The sequence below is a fragment of the Amblyraja radiata genome, chromosome 41, assembly GCF_010909765.2.
Source record: "Amblyraja radiata isolate CabotCenter1 chromosome 41, sAmbRad1.1.pri, whole genome shotgun sequence".
NCBI classification, from domain to species: Eukaryota; Metazoa; Chordata; class Chondrichthyes; order Rajiformes; family Rajidae; genus Amblyraja; species Amblyraja radiata.
In genome coordinates, this window is record NC_045996.1 from 12,525,940 (window position 1) to 12,547,712 (window position 21,773).

Here is a 21,773-nt window from a genome sequence, read left to right on the forward strand (position 1 = left end):
TCAGTTGCCAGAAAATCGGTGTTCAACCTGTGTGTAAGATTATGAGAGACATTGATTGTGTAGCATGGGCTAAATTGTGTAACGTGCAGAATTAGCAAATAGCTAACCCAAGTGAATTGGCATTGAGCGAAATGGCATGGTAAAGGGTCAAAGGGCAGCACAGTGGCACAGCGGGTAGAGCTACTGCCTTACAGCACTGGAGACCCGGGTTCGATCCTGACTACGGGCGCTGTCTATACGGAGTTCGTACGTTCTACCCGTAACCTGCGTGGGTTTTCCCCGGGTGCTCCAGTTTCCTCCCACACTCCAAAGACGCGCAGGTTTGTAGGTATGTTTACGAAAGAACTGCAGATGCTGGTAAAATCGAAGGCAGACACAAAATGCGGGAGAAACTCAGCGGGTGAGGCAGCATCTGTGGAGAGAAAGAATCGTCGAGGCCCTTCTTCAGAAGGAATAGGTGACGTTTTGGGTCGAGGCACTTCTTCAGAAGGAATAGGTGACGTTTCGGGTCGAGGCACTTCTTCAGAAGGAATAGGTGACGTTTCGGGTCGAGGCACTTCTTCAGAAGGAATAGGTGACGTTTCGGGTCGAGGCACTTCTTCAGAAGGAATAGGTGACGTTACGGGTCGAGACCCTTCGGGTCTCAACCCGAAACGTCGCCTATTCCTTCGCTCCATAGATGCTGCCTCACCCGCTGAGTTTCTCCAGCATTTTGTGTCTACCTTCAGGTTTGTAGGTAAATTGGCTTGGCAAAATTGTAAATTGTCCCCAGTGTGTGTAGGATAGTGTTAGTGTGCGGGGATCGCTGGTCGGTGCGGATTCGGTGGGCCGAAGGGCCTGTTTTCGCGCTGTATCTCTAAACTAAAGCAAGAGACTAACAGGCAGGAACATTTCTCTGCTCTAATTACCCCAACATGTAGGATTAACACATTAAAGACAAGTAACACATTAATTAGCTTTCTTCTCAGATCACAGCCATCTATGAAAGATAACCAACCTTCATCTCCCCTCTGGATCTTTTCCAGTTATCTTTGATCTCCTGTCCCCCCTGCCAGTAAAAACTGTTCCTCCTTAATTACTTCAGGACCCCTCAGTTATCCTCAACACTGCTTCTCCACAAGGTCAATAGTGGGTAAAAGTGCCCAAACACAGCAGCCACCTTGTACACACCAAGCTCCGACCAACAGCAGTATATCACAAGACCTGATCATGTACTTTGGAAATATGAGCCAGAGTATCCCAGGAAATATCCCACACAAGTTCAAGTTCAAGTTCAAGTGAGTTTATTGTCATGTGTCCCAGATAGGACAATGAAATTACATAGAAACATAGAAACATAGACATAGAAAATAGGTGCAGGAGTAGGCCATTCGGCCCTTCGAGCCTGCACCGCCATTCGATATGATCATGGCTGATCATCCAACTCAGTATCCCATCCCTGCCTTCTCTCCATACCCCCTGATCCCTTTAGCCACAAGGGCCACATCTAACTCCCTCTTAAATACAGCCAATGAACTGTGGCCTCAACTACCTTCTGTGGCAGAGAATTCCACAGATTCACCACTCTCTGTGTGTGAAATTCTTGCTTTGCTTCAGCACACAGAACATAGTAGGCATTTACTACAAAACAGATCAGTGTGTCCACATACCGTAATATAAATATATACACACATGAATATATAAGCTGATTAAGTGCAAATAACAGATAATTGGTTATTAATGTTCAGAGTTTTGTCCGAGCCATGTTTAATAGCCTGATGGCTGTGGGGAAGTAGTTATTCCTGAACCTGGCTGTTGCAGTTTGGCAGCATGATGGCGCAGCGGTAGAATTGTTGCCTCAATGCACCAGAGATCCAGCTTAGATCCTGACTGTCTGTGCGGAGTTTGTCCGTTCTCCCTGTGAGCCGTGTGGGTTTTCTCCGGGTGCTCTGGTTTCCTCCCACACTCCAAAGACGTACAGGTTTGTAGGTTAATTGGCCTCCATAAAATTGTCCCTAATGCGTAGGATAGAACTAGTGCATGCGTGGTCACTGGCCGGCACGGACCCGGTGGGCCGAATGGTCTGTTTCACAAAAACTACATCTCCAAAGTAGAACTGAGATATTTTACACCAAGCCAGCCTCCAATCCAAAAGACAGTATCTTAGACAATAGACAATAGACAATAGACAATAGGTGCAGGCGTAGGCCATTTGGCCCTTCGAGCCAGCACCGCCATTCAATGAGATCATCCCCAATCAGTACCTCGTTCCTGCCCTCTCCCCATATCCCCTGACTCCGCTATCTTTAAGAGCCCTCTCTAGTTCCCTCTTGAAAGCATCCAGAGAACCGGCCTCCACCACCTTTTGTGGCAGAGAATTCCACAGACTCACCACTCTCTGTGAGAAAAAGTGTTTTCTCATCTCCGTTCTAAATGGCTTACCCCTTATTCTTAAACTGTGTGGCACCTGGTTCTGGTCTATTGTTTCAGGTCGAGACCCTTCTTTAGACTTCAGAGTGCTTTCTGACCCACTGAGTTACTCCAGCACTTTGTATCTATCTTCAGTGTAAACCAACACCTGCAATTCCTTCCTCCACATTTAGAGTATTGTGTCCAGGTCTGGTCACCCAGTTATGGGAAAGATGTTGTCAGGCTGAAACGGGTACAGGAAAGATTTATGAGGATATTGCCAGAACTCGAGGGCCTGAGCTATAAGGGGAGGTTAAGCAGGCTCGGACTTTATTCCATGGAGCGCAGGAGGAAGCGGGGTGATCTTATACAGGTCTTTTGGATTCAGATTCAGATTCAGATTCAATTTTATGAGAGGAATAGGTCGGGTGATGCACAGAGTATTTTGCCCAGAGTTGGGAAATCAAGAACAAGTGGGCATAGGTTTAAGGTGAAGGGGGAAAGATTCAATGAGAATATGAAGGGCATCTTTTTTGTTTATACGAAGAAACATAGAAACATAGAAAACATAGAAAATAGCTGCAGGCCTGCACCGCCATTCAATATGATCATGGCTGATCATCCAACTCAGTATCCTGTACCTGCCTTCTCTCCATACCCCCTGACCCCTTTAGCCACAAGGGCCGCATCTAACTCCCTCTTAAATATAGCCAATGAACTGGCCTCAACTACCTTCTGTGGCAGAGAATTCCACAGATTCACCACTCTCTGTGTGAAATAAGTATTTCTCATCTCGGTCCTAAAAGATTTCCCCCTTATCCTTAAACTGTGACCCCTAGTTCTGGACTTCCCCAACATCGGGAATAATCTTCCTGCATCTAGCCTGTCCAACCCCTGAAGAATTTTGTACGTTTCTATAAGATCCCCCCTCAATCTTCTAAATTCTAGTGAGTACAAGCCAAGTCTATCCAGTCTTTCTTCATATGAAAGTCCTGACATCCCAGGAATCAGTCTGGTGAACCTTCTCTGTACTCCCTCTATGGCAAGAGTGGTTGGAGTAAGGAATGAACTGCCAGAGGAGGTTGTTGAGGCTGGGACTATCACAATGTTTAATCAATATTTGGACAGGTACATGGATAGGAGAGGTTTGGAGGGATATGGGCCAAACGTAGGCAGGTGGGACTGGAGCATGTTGGTAGGCTGGGCAAGTTGTGCCGAAGGGCTTGTTTCCACACTGTATCACTCTATGACTCTGGTAGCTGACTCTGAACAGAATCTTCAGAATCTTTTCATTCTCAATGCCAGGGCAAATTAATGCCCGGAGATTAATATTACAGCAGATTAAAAAGCAGGAACCCAGCCAAAACAAGAAGGTTGCAAATGTATATATAAATGAGCTTATTGGCATGCGTGCTAAATCACCTCGCCCTCTGTTCAATGTCCTTTTGTCTGTTATCTGCCCGATTGTGGCTGGAAATATCATTGCTAGCACATACGTCTTATACCACAGCAGTGTGTTCGATGGGATGGAGTGTTCGTTAATGTTAGTCGGAGCCTGTCTCTCACCCCGTGTTGGACCCTGCACTTGGCCATAATCTGGCCCACTGCCGATTTAGATTCGTTTAGTTCAGAGGTACAGCGAGCAAACAGGCCCTTCGGCCAGCTGACCAGCGATCCCCGCACACTAACACTATCCTACACACACACACACACACACACACACACACACACACACACACACCCACACACCCACACCCACACACACACACACACACACACACACACACACACACACACACACGGGACAATTTTACATTTTTACACCAAGTCGATTAACCTACAAACCTGCACGTCTTTGGAGTGTGGGAGGTAACCGAAGATCTCGGAGAAAAGCCACGCAGGTCACGGGAAGAAAGTACAAACTCCGTACAGACGGCACCCGTGGTCGGGATCGAACCCGGGTCTCCGGCGCTGTAAGGGACAACTCTACCGCTGCGCCGTGGCCGTGGCCGCCCCAATAAAAATAATTTGATTCTCATATAAAAATAACAATTGCTCCACCGACCAGAATCTACAAGCAGTTTCAAGTGAAAGAGCAAATGTCCACAGATTCAAAAGGCATCGGGCATAGATATCATAGAGACACAAGGAACTGCAGGTGCCGGCTTTCCCCAAAAAAACAGACACAAAGTGCTGGAGTAACTCAGCGGGTCAGGCAGCATCTCCGGAGACTATTTGTGTGCTGGTCACAGACGTAGATCTGCAATCCCGCGTTACAATTGCTCCACTATATTAAACCTCGACTCCATTCTGTATACTGTGGATGGCTCGTTGTAATCATGTATTGTCTTTCCGCTGACTGGTTAGCACGCAACAAAAGCTTTTCACTGTACCTTGGTGCATGGGACAATAAACTCAGCTTACTAGCTATCTAGCTGTTTAAGAAGGAACTGCAGATGCTGGGAAATCGAAGGTAGACAAAAGTGCTGGAGAAACTCAGCGGGTGCAGCAGCATCTATGGAGCGAAGGAAATAGGCAACGTTTCGGGCCGAAACCCGGAAGGGTTTCGGCCCGAAACGTTACCTATTTCCTAAAACAGTTCCTATTCGGCCCGAAACGTTGCCTATTTCCTAAAACAGTTCCTATTCGGCCCGAAACGTTACCTATTTCCTAAAACAGTTCCTATTCGGCCCGAAACGTTGCCTATTTCCTAAAACAGTTCCTATTCGGCCCGAAACGTTACCTATTTCCTAAAACAGTTCCTATTCGGCCCGAAACGTTGCCTATTTCCTAAAACAGTTCCTATTCGGCCCGAAACGTTGCCTATTTCCTTCGCTCCATAGATGCTACTCCGCTCAGCACCCGCTGAGTTTCTCCAGCACTTTTGTCTAACTAGTTAATGAGTCAAGCTAGCTAGTTAACTAACTAGCTAACTAGCTAGTTGATGTTTTGGGCCAGGAACCTTTATCATAGATATATACACACACAAAAAGCTGGAGTAACTCAGCGGGACGGGCAGCACCTCTGGAGAGAAGGAATGGGTGGCGTTTCGGGTCGAGAGCCTTCTTCAGACATGTTTGTTCAATACTTGATCAAAGCCTCCTGCAAGTCTCAAGTCTGAAGAAGGGTCTCAACACGAAACGTCACCCATTCCTTCTCTCCAGAGACGCTGCCCGTCCCGCTGAGTCACTCCGGCTTTTCGGTTTAAACCAGCATCTGCAGTTCCTTCCTACACTCAATCTGCTCCGATGTCTCTGATAGTCCCCCCATCACCTCCCCCTTCATACTATCAAATGTGGCCACAGTACTGAGGTGAGTGGGGGCAAGGTTTAAGGAGCTGGGCGGCTCAAGTCTATATTTGCAGAGAATCCGCTGCCCAGCGGTGGATTACAGGCGAGAGGCCGCTCTCTCGGGAAATTCATTCTCGCTTTGACATCTCACTTGGACGGTGGTCCTCACTCGCCGGGAGATGGGAGGGGGAGAGGGAGGGGATGGGGAAGAAGGGGCAAAGAGGGGAGGGGGGAAGGGAGGGGAGGGGGGGAGAGGGAGTGGTAGGGGGAGGGGAGAGGGGCGGGGAGAGGAGGAGAGGGAAGGGGGTGGAAGTGAGGGGAGAGGGAGAGGGGAGAAGGGGGAGAGGGAGTGGTAGGGGGAGGGGAGAGGAGGATAGGGAAGGGGTGGAAGTGAGGGGAGAGGGAGAGGGGAGGGGAGGGGAGGGGTACAAGGGGGGCAGAGGGTAGGGGAGAGGGGGAGAGGGGGAGATGGGAGAAGGGGGAGAGGGAGATGTCTGGATTACAGGTGAGCGGCCCGGTACCCCGGGAAATTCCTCCCCGTTCGAACATCTCGCTTTTGCAGTAGATCCCCACTCGCTCGCCTTCCCTTCCCATCTCCCATCTCCCAACAAATGCCGCGCGGAGCATTGCAGACCCGTGCACTTGTAGAGGAATTTAAAATAAATTTTTTAAAAGTTTATATGAAGAATAAAAGAGAAGATAACTGCAGGTACCTGACTTCAGACAGCAAATGCAATCTGGAGATCGGACTGTGAGGATTGGCAGGTTCACCAGGCACGCGGCTGGGTTCAGTTTAAACATCACTAGTAATAATCCATACTACTAATAATAATAATAATAATATTGACAAATCGCTCAGCCTGGTGTGCTCGCCCGCGGCTGCAGGGTCTCCCTGAGTCCAGGGTCTCCACTGAGAGGAAGCAAGTCTCACCTCTCCAGCTCCTTCGGTCTGCCAGCGTCAACTCCTCTGCATGTCAAGGCGCTTGCAAAAACTAGTGTGTACCCGGCATTGCACAAAGCCTATTTCCTTCCATCCATAGATGCTGCTGCACCCGCTGAGTTTCCCCAGCATTTTTGTCTACCATTGCAACAAGCTATCCGGGCCAACAGGACTAGCGGCTCTGAGGTATAGGGAGAGGTTGAGCAGGCTGGGTCTCTATTCCTTGGAGCGCCGGAGGATGAGGGGTGATCTTATAGAGGCGTACACAATCATGAGAGGAATAGATCGGGGTAGATGCACAGAGTCTCTTGCCCAGAGTAGGGGAGTCGAGGACCAGAGGATAGACAAAAATGCTGGAGAAACTCAGCAGGTGAGGCAGCATCTATGGAGCGAAGGAATAGGCGACGTTTCGGGTTGAGACCCGAAGGGTCTCGACCCGAAACGTCACCTATTCCTTCTGAAGAAGGGTCTCGACGATCCTTTCTCTCCACAGATGCTGCCTCACCCGCTGAGTTTCTCCAGCATTTTGTGTCTGCCTTCGATTTTACCAGCATCTGCAGTTCTTTCGTAAACATACCTACAAACCTGCGCGTCTTTGGAGTGTGGGAGGAAACTGGAGCACCCGGAGAAAACCCACGCAAACCCAAACCTATTCCTTCTGAAGAAGAGTCTCGACCCGAAACGTCACCTATTCCTTCTGAAGAAGGGTCTCGACCCGAAACGTCACCTATTCCTTCTGAAGAAGGGTCTCGACCCGAAACGTCACCTATTCCTTCTGAAGAAGGGTCTCGCCCCGAAACGTCACCTATTCCTTCTGAAGAAGGGTCTCGACCCGAAACGTCGCCTATTCCTTCGCCCCATAGATGCTGTCTCACCCGCTGAGTTTCTCCAGCATTTTTGTCTACTGTCCAACTCCCCAGCATCTGCAGTTCTTTCTTAAACACGAGGACTAGAGGACATATTTCCATCTGGGGGTGAATAAAGTGCTATCGTATCGTATCGTACATTAAGGTTTAAGGTGAGGGGGGAAAAGATTTAATAGGAATCTGAGGGGTAACTTTTTCACACAGAGGGTGTATGGAACGAGCTGCCAGAGGAGAGTTGAGGCTGGGACTATCCCAACATTTAAAAAACAGTTAGACAGGTACATGGATGGGACGGGTTTGGAGGGATATGGACCAAACGCGGGCAGGTGGGACTAGTGTAGACAAAAATGCTGGAGTAACTCAGCGGGCGAGGCAGCATCTATGGAGCGAAGGAAATAGGCAACGTTTCGGGTCGAGACCCTTCTTCAGACTGATGTAGCTGGGACATGTTGGCCGGTGCGGGCAAGTTGGGCCGAAGGGCCTGCTTCCACGCACTATGACTCAGTAACAGACATGTATGTCAATGTGTAGGAATGAGCCGCAGATGCTGGCTAGCGAAGATCTTGCACAAAGCATCTCTGGTAAAAAAGAATGGGGGCGACGTCTCGTGTCGAGACCCTTCTCCAGACAGTCTGAATGAAGCCTGTCCCGCCGAGTTACTCCAGCATTTTTGTGTGTCTATCTTCGAATATTCCATAATCCTGGTCACCTTTCATCCCACATGTCACATTCCCCGCTCTCCCTCCCCTCGCATGGACTCTCACATCCCACACGGCAACAATTCAGCGACAACACTCCTGAAGTAAAACCCTACACATATAAGTTACACAACATGCTGGAGTAACTCAGCGGGACAGGCAGCATCTCTGGAGAGAAGGAATGGGTGACGTTTCTGGTCGAGACCCTACTTCACACCCGGTAATATATATTTAAATTCTAGCTTCAAGAAAGAAACGGTTCAAAGGCATTTCTTCAACGGAGGAGTGGAGTTGGGGGGTGGAGGTGGGGGGCGAGCATTTTTCATTGATCTGATAATTCCCACCAACAAATAACATATCTGACAGCCAGCACCCGGCGCTGGCGTTTCACAACCGTTTGGCCCAAACATTCTTATTTCGCACAAATTAAACCGCGAGAAGAGCCTGGCAAAAACTCTGCTAAATGTGAGCAAAAACTAAACTCCACCAACGGATACACAATCTCGTAGCTAAAAGAGCAGAAACCAGCCCGTAGTATTGACAGGACGCCAGTTAGTTTTTAACTCAATTCCCTAACAAGCGACATTCTGGCAAAAAAAAATTAAACCCGGCAAAACACGGTTAAAATAACTGTTTGCAAGTCATACCTTTATGTGTGACCATTTTGTGAAAGATAATTAGCTTTACATCAAGATGTTGAACATTATCCCCGTTATCAGCTTAGATTTTTAATTCACCCACCGCCAGCCTGTTATTCCACTCTCCCCACTTTCAATGCTCCATTCCCTCTTCTCTAGAATGTTGACTATTCTTTTTCCACATCATTTTAACTCCCACCTCCCTCCCCCCCCACCCCCCGCCCCACTCCTGCCTTTTCTCCTCCCCTTCTCTCGAATCTCCTCGGTTGCGATCGGATCGGATCGTACATGGGTTTAAGGTGAGGGGGAGATTTAATGGGAATCTGAGGATATCTCTGCATTTCGTTTCTCTCCCCCGGCTCCTACTTTCTCCTTCAGTCTCCAGCTTTCTCCTCAATCCCTCACACCCTGGCGCACTTCCCCTCTTCCCCTCATCCTTTATCGTTCTCTAACTTCCCCCACCTCACTGTAACCAACGCCTCTCAGCTCTCGGCACCTCACCCCAGGTCTCCCTGCCAGAGCGTCTCCCCACAATCACACATTAGTCTCTTACCCAAGTCGGGATCACAAGCCTGGATATCCCTCCCCTCTGACAGTCCCACGAAGCACTTTCATCCACACTTTCCCAACCTCCGCCTCTTCCTGTGTGATCCTCATATTCCCTCATCACCCTTTCCCCCTCCTTTCCGTTCTCCCCACTTTCTTTCATTCCTCCCACCTTTCCTTCCATTCCCATGGATTCTTCCTTCTTAATTCTTCCTATTTTTGTTCTTTGACTCTTCATTCGCCGTTGCTCATGTTCCCACCATTCAGTGTAGGGAGGAACTGCAGATACTGATTCACACCGAAGATAGACACTAAACTCTGGAGTAACTCAGCGGGACAGGCAGCATCTCTGGGGAGAAGGAATGGGCGACGTTTCGGGTCGAGACCCTTCTTCACCCATTCCTTCTCCCCAGAGATGCTGCCTGTCCCGCTGAGTTACTCCAGCATGTTGTGTCTCTCATCCCCCCATTCTCCTTTCTCCCTTCCACTGCTCCTTCCGTGCCTCGTTCCCATTTCTTTTTCCAGAGTTTTACACGTTCTCTTTTCCCAATTCCCCTCATTCCCTTTCCCCCAACTTCATCCTAGTTTTATTCCTTCTTTCAATCGGTCCGCCTCCTAGTTTTGGCAGACAAAAGGTAGACTTCAGTCTGAAGAAGGGTCTCGACCCGAAACGCCACCCATTCCATCTCTCCATAGATGCTGCTGCACCCGCTGAGTTTCTCCAGCATTTTTGTCTACCTTCGATTTTCCAGCATCTGCAGTTCCTTCTTAAACACCTCCTAATTTAAGTTAATTCTCCAGGTTGCTCCCTGGTTATTTCTCATTCCCTAGTTTCTCTCATTCCTCCTCTCCCAATTCCCTTTCTGTTCTCTTCCTAGTGTGTTTTTCCTCTCGCCCCCCTTTTTTATTCAGTTTCTCTGGCTTTTCCCTTTTTTCATTCCTCTTCTCCTGCACCTTTATCTCTTTTCCCAGTTCCCTATCATTTTCAATTCTCTCCTTCCTTGCACCCATAACTTTTATCCCCAATTTCCTGACATTACATCTTCTCTCTTTTCCCCCCAGTCTTCCATTCCTCTTTTTCTAGTTTATTTCATCCCACTTCCTTCCCATTCCCATTTCATTCCCCCCAACTCCTATCATTCCAGTTAATCCACTGTTCTCAAACATTCCAATCCCCCCTCTTCATCTCCCACTTTTGATCATTTCCTTAACATTCCCATTTCCCCATCTCAAATCCCTTTGATTTACCCCCTCCCATTCCATCTTCTTCCCCAATTTCGTGCACTCGCCTTTCCAGAGTTTCTCTTCCCACTTTGCTCTTCCTTACACTTTCCCTGCATCTCACTTATCCCGTTTTCCCAGTTTCTATCCCCTCTCCTACTGTCCACTCCTTCCCAGACTCACATTCCCCACCATCAAATCCCCGTTTCCCTCCCCCTCTCCCCACATTCCCGTTTCATCTGTATCCCGAGTCTCCCGTCTTTTCTCCCACTATTCCCCCCCCCCCGTTTTAATTCCAGTCCTCCCTCCCCAATCCCTCCCATTCACATTCACCTTCTTTATTCCCTGTTCCTATCCCGTTATTTCTCTTTTCCCCAGTTTCTCTCATTCCCCTTCTCCCCCAGCCTCTTAGTTTTCCCTCTCCTCCCACTTTCTCTGAATCACGTTCTCTCATCTCCACATCTTCCCACCCCCTCTCCTTTTTATTCCCCACGTTCTCTCCCCCTCTCTTCTCCCCCCTTCTTTCTCTCCACTCTCGTCCCTTCTTTTCCCCCCAGTCTTTCTCTCTCTCCCTCCCTTCCCATCCCATCCCACCCCCTCCAGCCCCCAGCGCCGCCACCCCGACCCTCACTCACTCACTCACCCCTGTGAAGTCCTGCCGCTCTCACTCGCGGCTCGACCACCAGCGCCGCCAGCTCTGTCCATGCCCCGCCGTTGTGTCTCTGTCCCGGCCGCCGCTCCGCAGCTCCGTAGCTCCGGGGAGCTCTGCACCATGCCCCGGCTCGGCGGGCTCCCGCGGCGGCACGAACTCCCCTCTCGCCCGGGCACTTTGGGCTCCCTCTACCTCCTCCCCTCTCCCCTTCTCCCTCTCCCCACGCCCCTGCCCCTCTGCAATCCTCGCCCACCCCCTTGCCTCACCAGCAGACCCCCCACCCCCCTCCTCAGACCACAGACCCCCTTCTCTCTCACACACACACACACAGTGACAGGCTGCCTCGGGAGCGCGCACCGCCAGCGCGCCTCCCTCCCGTGCACGCGTGCCCCAAACACCACTCCCCTGGAAAAAGACTCAAGCCACCCTCCCCTTCATTCTATTGCATTTAGGATTTGCTGGGTTAACATTGAGTTGTGTGTGAACACTAAATGCGCGCCCCCTGCGTGGTGGAATCGCCGCGGGAGCGCGCGCACGCCCCACACCACTTTTTTTTTTTGCAAGGCGCGCCCCCGCCCCATCACTCACTGTGATCAGTGTGTGTGTGTGTGGACTGAATAAAGAGGAATGGTCAGAGCAAGGACGTTGCGTCAGTTCATGAATAACCAGAAAAAAATCTTTAGTCCCAACATCTCACTTCGATATACAACGACTGAGACGGTGGTACAACGGCTGGGGTCCCCGTGGTCTTCAGGAAGACCCCAAAGCGCTTTGCAAGGGGTTGTGAAGCACTTCTTAAAAGTTATGTCGGAAACTCTGCAGCCCAACTTGCGCACACGGCAAGCCCCCGACATACCGGCATACAGCATCCTGAAACAAGGAACTGCAGATGCTGGTTAATATCACAAAAAGGACACAAAGTGCTGGAGTAACTCGGTGGGTCAGAGTCAGGCAGCATCTCTGGAGGACATGGATAGGTGACGTTTCTCGGAGGGTCTGAAGAAGGGTCAGAGGGCGGTGGAGGCAGGTTCTCTGGATGCTTTCAAGAGAGAGCTAGATAGGGCTCTTAAAGATAGCGGAGTCAGGGGATATGGGGAGAAGGCAGGAACGGGGTACTGATTGGGGATGATCAGCCATGATCACATTGAATGGCGGTGCTGGCTCGAAGGGCTGAATGGCCTACTCCTGCACTTATTGCCTATTGTCTATTGTCTATTGTCTATGAGGGTCTCAACCCAAAATGGTACCTGTCATGAATAGTGAATAGGGATAGAGTGGATGTGGAGAGGATGTGTCCACTAGTGGGAGAGTCCAGGACCAGAGGGCACAGCCTCAGAATAAAAGGAGGTTCCTTTTGAAAGGAGGTGAGGAGGAATTCCTTGAGTCAGAGAATCTGTGGAATTCTTTGCCACAGAAGACTTTGGAGGCCAAGTCAGCGGATATTTTTAAGATGGAGACGGATAGATTCTTGTTTAGTGCGGGCCGTCAGGGGTAATGGGGAGAAGGCAGGAGAATGGGTTGAGAGGGAGAGATAGATCAGCCATGATTGAATGGTGAAGTAGACTAGATGGGCCGAATGGCCTAATTCTGCTCCTATAACGTAAACGTATGAACCATTCATGTTGCCCAGAGATGCTGCCTGACCTGCTGAGATACTCCAGCACTTTGTGTCCTTAACTGTTTTGGTATGTGTTGTTGAAGATGAACGGCAGCGGTAGAGTTGCTGCCTCACAGCGCCAGAGACCCGGGTTCGATCCCGACTACGGGTGCTGTCTGTACGGAGTTTGTACGTTCTCCCCGTGACCTGCGTGGGTTTCCTCCGAGATCTTCGGTTTCCTCCCACACTCCAAAGACGTACAAGTTTGTAGGTTAATTGGCTTGGTGTAAATGTACAAATTGTCCCTTGTGTGTGTAGGATAGTGTTAGTGTGCGGGGATCGCTGGTCGGTGCAGACTCGGTGGGCCTGTTTTCGCGCTGTATCTCTAAATTGAACTAAACTAGTCAGCTAGTGGCATATTTCTGAGTTACACAAAATTGCTGGGGAAACTCAGCGGGTGCAGCAGCATCTATGGAGCGAAGGAAATAGGCGACGTTTCGGGCCGAAACCCTTCTTTCTGAGTGCTGTCTCTATCACAGCTACGAACTCCAGAGGCAATTTGCACTGAGCAGCTTTCAAAAGCAGTAATCAGACAACAATAAGATAATAACCCATGATGGATCAGTATTATCCAAGATACCAGCAAGAATCCTTGTTCTTCAGCGCAGCTCACTCAGTAGGATCGAGTTCTGCTCTAATTGAAGAAAGCGGCAAGGTCCTAGAGCAAACTTTCATACAAGTTCACGTCGATTGTGATATGCCCTAGTCTAGCGAGGTGTAGGTACAATGACAAACCTCACTTACAGGAACATCACAGACTCAAACATATACACACACACACAGATTATTAGCTGTCAGAGTCAAGTTCACATTGATTGTCATATGCCCTACTAAACACAGTCATGCATAGAAACATAGAAAATAGGTGCAGGAGGAGGCCATTCGGCCCTTCGAGCCAGCGCCGCCATTCATTATGATCATGGCTGATCGTCCCCTATCAATAACCCGTGCCTGCCTTCTCCCCATATCGACTCCACTAGCCCCAATAAAGTCGCAGCCTGGCGTAACATCTCTCCAAGTTCCACTCAGAGAGGAATTATGTACATTGTCGTATCTGTTTACTGCTGAAATGGAATTTCCACCACCGACCATCAAGCTGGTGATGCGTTATAACAATCTCTACCAGTGGTACAGAACATACATTGCTCTCTGCCACTTCAGAACTCCTTCAACATCACCACTGACTTTTGGTTTCCTGCATGCTAAACTCAGAAATTTCTTCTAGCCCCACATGAACCAATTTCCCCCTCCCCCTCCATCCTTTCCTCTGGCTTCACATTTTTGTTTAGAGACACAGCACGGCCCAACGAATCCGCGCCGACCAGCGACCCCCGCACACTAGTGACACACTACACACACGAGGGACAATTTACAATCTTTACTGAAGCCAATTAACCGACAAACCTGCACGTTTTTGGAGTGCGGGAGGAAACTGGAGATCCCAGAGAAAACCCACGCAGGTCACGGGGAGAATGCCCAAACCCCGGACAGACATGGATAGGATAGGATAGGGGTACTTTATTGTCACATGTGATAAGGCACGGGGAAATTCTTTGCTTGCATAAACAATGTACACAAATAGCAGCCACCCACGGTACTGACAATGTTACAAAGCATGCTCCCCCCCCCCCCCCCCCCCCCCACAGCAGTTCCCCCGCTCTGGGTCCCCATTGTCCATTGTCCACCCCATTGTCCACTGTCCTTCCCCGCTCCCCTCACGGTAGTTCTCTACGCACGCATCGACCGTCGACCGCGGTTCGACCCGCGAGGTATCGCTGCTGCCACGAGGTTTCACCACCGCCAAGTCCCAGTCGTGGCGAGACTTCACCACAGAGAAGCCCCCCATAGTCAGGATCGAACCCGGGTCTCTGGCGCTGAGAGGCAGCAACTCTACCGCTACGCCACTTGAACTCCTGAACCCTATCACTCCCCTTACATCACCCCTCTTCTTCTTCTTGTGTATGGCGTGTAGGACAACTTGTTCTATTTGATCATATTGAATGGCGGTGCTGGCTCGAAGGGCTGAATGGCCTACTCCTGCACCTATTGTCTATTGTCTACTGTCTATTGTCTATGAGGGTCTCAACCCAAATGATTGTGCACGCCGGGTTGATTGCATCCGTCGAAACAGGGCAGACCACGTGATATTTGCAATCTCCCACCCCAACGTCACCCCTGGATGCTAGGCTCAGAAATTCCTTGTAACCCCACATGAACTTGCAGCTATTTCCCCCTTGTTCCTCCCCCCCCCCCCCTCCACCTTTATCCTTTCCTCTGGCTTCACAATTCGTACATTTTCTATCCTTACCTCACATCTTTTGTCTTTTCATCCCTGGCCTTGGTCCATCCGTCTGCAAATCAAAATGAAAACATTCAGGTGTATCCACCTAATATTTACCAAGCGTTGACCTGCCCATCATCCCAGGTTTTTACCCACCCCCCCACTCCCCAACCATAATCAGTCTAAAGAAGGGTCCCGATCGAAAACGTCACCTGTCCACGTTCTCCAAGGATGCTGCCTGACCCGCTGAGTTACTCCAGCACTTTGTCTCTTTCCTTGGCAAACCTGCACCTGCAGTTCCTTGTTTCTACATTCTACATTTGTAACAAGATGGACACGAAAAGGAGAAGGAGATCTTTCCCAATGCTTCCACCACTGGGCCAATTGCTTAAACAATTAACTTCCTCGGGCGTTAACAGAGTAAAATGTCCCAAGGCTTGCAATATTTGCCACCAAACCCCAGAAGGAGATATTGGGGACAGATGACAAAACAGGGAGAAGAAATGGGTGACATTTCGGGTCAAGACCCTTCTTCAGACACTTCCGGTTAAAAAATAATAACAAACTCACTTGGACCATCTCTGACATCCCTCTTCCATTTAAAAAAAAATGTTACTCTAGAATTTTGTGTCTATCTTCGGAGAAAAGCAAAATCTGCTGCTGAAGGGTCTCGACCCAAAACATCACCAGTTCCTTCTCTCCAGAGATGCTGCCTGTCCCATTGAGTTACTCCAGCATTTTGTGTCCACCAACTTAAACCAGCATCTGCAGATCTTATCGGGATAACTTAAAGGGGAGAATTCCACAGGTTAGAGTCCAGATTGAAAGTTGATTGAAAGATTGAAAGATACAGCATGGAAACAGGCCCTTCAGCCCACTGAGTCCATGCCAACCATCGATCAAGGGATATGGGGAGAAGGCAGGAACGGGGTACTGATTATGGATCATATTGAATGATCATATTGAATTCACACTAGTTCTATATCATCCATTCCCTACATACTAGGGGCAATGTAAGAGGCAATTATCCCACAACCCCGCACATCTTTGGGATGTGGGAGGAAACCGGAGCACCCGGATAAAACCTACGCAGTCAAAGGGAGAACGTGCAAACTCCATTAAAGCAGCACCTGAGGTTGGGATCGAACCCTGGTTTCTAGTGCTGTAAGGCAGCAGCTGCAGCAGATCTGGCGAGAGGCATTTCCAAACTTCTGTACCTCTGGCCTGGAGGTGGGAAGAGAAGAGGGTGAGACTGGTCCATGGTCCATGTACTCGCTAGAATTTAGAAGATTGAGGGGGGATCTTATAGAAACTTACAAAATTCTTAAGGGGTTGGACAGGCTAGATGCAGGAAGATTATTCCCGATGTTGGGGAAGTCCAGAACAAGGGGTCACAGTTTAAGGATAAGGGGGAAGACTTTGAGGACCGAGATGAGAATTTTTTTTTCACACAGAGAGTGGTGAATCTGTGGAATTCTCTGCCACAGAAAGTAGTTGAGGCCACAGTTCATTGGCTATATTTAAGAGGGAGTTAGATGTGGCCCTTGTGGCTAAAGGGTTCAAGGGGTATGGAGAGAAGGCAGGTACAGGATACTGAGTTGGATGATCAGCCATGATCATATTGAATGGCGGTGCAGGCTCGAAGGGCCGAATGGCCTACTCCTGCACCTATTGTCTATGTTTCTATGTTTCTATGATTATGCTGGCAGCCTTTCTGAGGCGGCATGGAATGTAGAAGAATCCATGGAAGGGAGGTTGAGTTGTGTGATGGTCAGGGCAACGTCCACAAATTCTCTGCAATTTCAATATCTCAATAAGATGCTTTCCACTGCGCATCTGTAGATGTCCGTGGGGGTTGTTGGGGACATGTCGAACTTTCGAACCCTTCCAATGAACTTGGGAAAATGCCCCACAATCAATATCATTATAGTAGATTATCTGGTCATTACCTTATTGCTGTACGTGGGAGTTTGTTATATAAAACTCAGCTCCATACTCACATTGTAAATTATAACTACACCTTGATTATTGACCATAACATTCTCTGTCTTGTGAAAGGTCTGGAAATGAAAATTAAGTTTCCTTTTCTGAAGCATCCGCTAACTCACCATGACGATGAGTCACCCCCTTGGGTGAAAGCCATTTGGTGCTCTCTACTTTCTTCTAATCTAATATGCTGTAACGTTGGTCGCGTGATGTGTCTTGCATTAGATTTTTGGGAGACATTTTTGAAATGTATTTGCATTTCAGCGATGCTCTTTCCGAATCGTTCAAAGTTCATGCGGAGCAAATTACACCAGTAACTAATGCCTCTGTCCCACTTAGGAAACCTGAACGGAAACCTCTGGAGACTTTGCGCCCCACCCAAGGTTTCCGTGCAGTTCCCGGAGGTTGCAGGTGGTTGCCGGAGGTTGCAGGTAGTGGAAGCAGGTAGGGAGACTGACAAAAATCTCCGGGAACCGCACAGAAACCTTGGGTGGGGCGCAAAGTCTCCAGAGGTTTCGTTCAAGTTTCCTAAGTGGGACAGGGGCATTAGGGATCAATTGCATCGCAAATAAAAACATTTCATCAGCTATCAATCAGATGTCAGGAAATACTGACAATTAAGTCAGATTTACCGATAGCCAAAAATGGACTCGGCGAGGGGGGGGGGGGGGGGGTGGGGGGGGAAGCTGTAAGGGGGGGGGGGGGAGATAGAACAATGGAGGGCCCAGAGTGGGGAGACCACCAGAAGGGAGGAGGAGGGAGGGGGGGGGGGGGGGGGAGAACAAAGGAGGTCCTGTCGCGGGATACTTTGTAACTTTGTCGGTGCCCTTTAAGTAGCGACTCTTTGCATACCCTGGGTGTTTGCATGCAAGGAATTTCACTGTGGCTTGTCACATGTGCCAATAAAGTATTCATTCATTCACAAAAGAAATGTTTAGAGTAATTTTGTCCACCATTTTTGTCTTAATAATTTATAACATGACGGGTTCATCTATAAATTATTCAATCCATGTAAACTTTTTGTAAACCGACATATGCAGTTCCAGCATTCTAGTGACTAGAATTATATCCAGATTAGAGGTTTTATCTTTTCAATAGAGGTTAGACAAACTTGGATTGTTTTATCTGCAACGTTGGAGTTTGATAGAGTGTATGAAATTACAATAGGGTAGACAGATGGAATTTTTTTTTCCCCAGGTTAAAAATGTCACCCATTCCTTTTCTCCAGAGATGCTGCCTGACCAGCTGAGTTAGTCCAGCCTTTTGTGTCTATCGAGAGATAGCCTTGGGTACAGAGGGACTCATTTACACAGGTCATTCGAGCACAGAAACATAGAAACATAGAAAATAGGTGCAGGAGTAGGCCATTCGGCCCTTCGAGCCTGCACCGCCATTCAATATGATCATGGCTGATCATCCAACTCAGTATCCTGTACTCCACATTGGACACAGAGCCGTCCATGTTGCTCAATCACCGCCCTGTCATCCTGTAAATGTCAAAGACTAGAGGGCATAGATTTATGGTGAGAGGGGTAGAGTTTAAAGGCGATGCGTGGGGAAAATTGTTAAAAGTTGTCTGGAACTTAGGGTGGTGCGGTGGCCCAGCGGGAGAGTTGCTGGCTCACAGCGCCAGAGACCCAGGTTGAATCCTGACTACAGGTGCTATCCGTATGAAGGTTATATGTTCTCCCCGTGAACATAGAAACATAGACATAGAAACATAGAAATTAGGTGCAGGAGTAGGCCATTCGGCCCTTCGAGCCTGCACCGCCATTCAATATGATCATGGCTGATCATCCAACTCAGTATCCCATCCCTGCCTTCTCTCCATACCCTCTGATCCCCTTAGCCACAAGGGTCACATCTAACTCCCTCTTAAATATAGCCAATGAACTGGCCTCGACTACCCTCTGTGGCAGAGAGTTCCAGAGATTCACCACTCTCTGTGTGAAAAAAGTTCTTCTCATCTCGGTTTTAAAGGATTTCCCCCTTATCCTTAAGCTGTGACCCCTTGTCCTGGACTTCCCCAACATCGGGAGCAATCTTCCTGCATCTAGCCTGTCCAACCCCTTAAGAATTTTGTAAGTTTCTATAAGATCCCCTCTCAATCTCCTAAATTCTAGAGAGTATAAACCAAGTCTATCCAGTCTTTCTTCATAAGACAGTCCTGACATCCCAGGAATCAGTCTGGTGAACCTTCTCTGCACTCCCTCTATGGCAATAATGTCCTTCCTCAGATTTGGTGGGGTTTTGTCCGGGTGCTCCGGTTTCTTCCCACAGTCCAAAGATGTACAAGTTTGTATGTACAATACACAACAATACAATACTTGTCACATTGCACATAAGTGCAAGTGAAATGAATATGTCAGCAGTGGTACAATTATAAAGAACACACACAAAAACACAATAAAAATTTAACATAAACATCCACCACGGCATTCATCACTGTGGTGGAAGGCACACAATTTGGCCAGTCCTCCTCCATTTTCCCCCGTGGTCGGGACCTCAACCCTCCGCAGCCGTCGCTGCGGGCGTCCAGATGGTAAAAGGACAAGGTACAAGTCCAGGTAAGTCCAGAGTCGGCTCTTCCCCACCGGAGACCGCGGCTTTAAGTTGGTGTAGGCCGCAGGCCGGCGGTCGAAGATTTAAAGTCACGGCACGAAACGTTGCCTATTTCCTTCGCTCCATAGACGCTGCTGCACCCGCTGAGTTTCTCCAGCAATTTTGTCTACCTTTGATTTTCCAGCATCTGCAGTTCCTTCTTGTACAAGTTTGTAGGTTAATTGGCTTGGTATACGTGCAAACTGTCCCTAGTGTGTGTAGGATAATAATAATAATAATAATGGATGGGATTTATATAGCGCCTTTCTAATACTCAAGGCGCTTTACATCGCATTATTCATTCACTCCTCAGTCACACTCGGTGGTGGTAAGCTACTTCTGTAGCCACAGCTGCCCTGGGGCAGACTGACGGAAGCGTGGCTGCCAATCTGCGCCTACGGCCCCTCCGACCACCACCAATCACTCACACACATTCACACACATTCACACACAGGCAAAGGTGGGTGAAGTGTCTTGCCCAAGAACACAACGACAGTATGCACTCCAAGCGGGATTATTTGGATAGTGCTAGTGTACGGAGATCGCTGGTCGGAATGGATCACTAGAAGTTGTTAATTGATTTTAAATCTGAGATTCAGGAATTGTTAATCAACAATTTGAGTATAGGAGCAGGGAGGTTCTACTGCAGTTGTACAGGGTCTTGGTGAGACCACACCTGGAGTATTGCGTACAGTTTTGGTCTCCTAATCTGAGGAAAGACATTCTTGCCATAGAGGGAGTACAGAGAAGGTTCACCAGACTGATTCCTGGGATGTCAGGACTTTCATATGAAGAAAGACTGGATAGACTCGGCTTGTACTCGCTAGAATTTAGGAGATTGAGGGGGGATCTTATAGAAACTTACAAAATTCTTGAGGGGTTGGACAGGCTAGATGCAGGAAGATTGTTCCTGATGTTGGGGAAGTCCAGAACAAGGGGCCACACAGTTTAAGGATAAGGGGGAAATCCTTTAAGACCGAGATGAGAAAAACATTTTTCACACAGAGAGTGGTGAATCTCTGGAACTCTCTGCCACAGAAGGTAGTTGAGGCCACAGTTCATTGGCTATATTTAAGAGGGAGTTAGATGTGGCCCTTGTGGCTAAAGGGATCAGGGGGTATGGAGAGAAGGCAGGTACAGGATACTGAGTTGGATGATTAGCCGTGATCATATTGAATGGCGGTGCAGGCTCGAAGGGCCGAATGGCCTACTCCTGCACCTATTTTCTATGTTTCTATGTTTCTATACTATGCGGGCAAAGCTGTGATGTTTGTGCACTGATTAGACTGATTCTCGGTGAAGACAGGGTCGAGGATACAAGATCTAGCCCTGCACCACTACAACAATAGAAACACACAAATAATTACTGGGAATATATGCTAACCCGTTCAGGCAAGAGTTGGCAATCACTGAGGATTGGTCTAATTTGGGATTGGATATAAAGAAGTTATTACTCATTACACTTCATTGCAATGTAATTCATTAGCATTAGTCACATTAATACTGTTAATAGGAACCGGAAGGCTCATAAATTATTCCTACTGCCTAGAGCTGGTTATGGAAGATTATTTCCAGCAAGCCAGCTATTTACAAATGCTTCGGCCCCACCCTAGTCATCGCACTAGTTTCACTGTTCAAAAAGGAACTGCAGATGCTGGAATATCGAAGGTACACAAAATTTCTGGGGAAACTCAGCGGGTGCAGCAGCATCTATGGAGCGAAGGAAATAGGCGACGTTTCGGGCCGTCTGAAGAAGGGTTTCGGCCCGAAACGTCGCCTATTTCCTTCGCTCCATAGATGCTGCTGCAACCCGCTGAGTTTCTCCAGCAATTTTGCAGATGCTGGAATATCGAAGGTACACAAAATTTCTGGGGAAACTCAGCGGGTGCAGCAGCATCTATGGAGCGAAGGAAATAGGCGACGTTTCGGGCCGTCTGAAGAAGGGTTTCGGCCCGAAACGTCGCCTATTTCCTTCGCTCCATAGATGCTGCTGCACCCGCTGAGTTTCT

At 48.6% G+C, this 21,773-nt stretch overlaps 1 protein-coding gene across 1 annotated transcript in view; it reads right to left on the reverse strand.

Moving 5' to 3' along the window:
* The window catches only part of npas1 (neuronal PAS domain protein 1), a 73,694-nt gene extending 62,265 nt beyond the window's left edge, over positions 1–11,429 (reverse strand). The window contains exon 1 of the mRNA XM_033014355.1: positions 11,231–11,429. Coding sequence (XP_032870246.1) covers positions 11,231–11,361 — 131 coding nt within the window. The 5' untranslated portion in view covers positions 11,362–11,429. The remainder of the gene's footprint in view (positions 1–11,230) is intronic.
* Between the last annotated feature and the right edge of the window lie 10,344 nt (positions 11,430–21,773).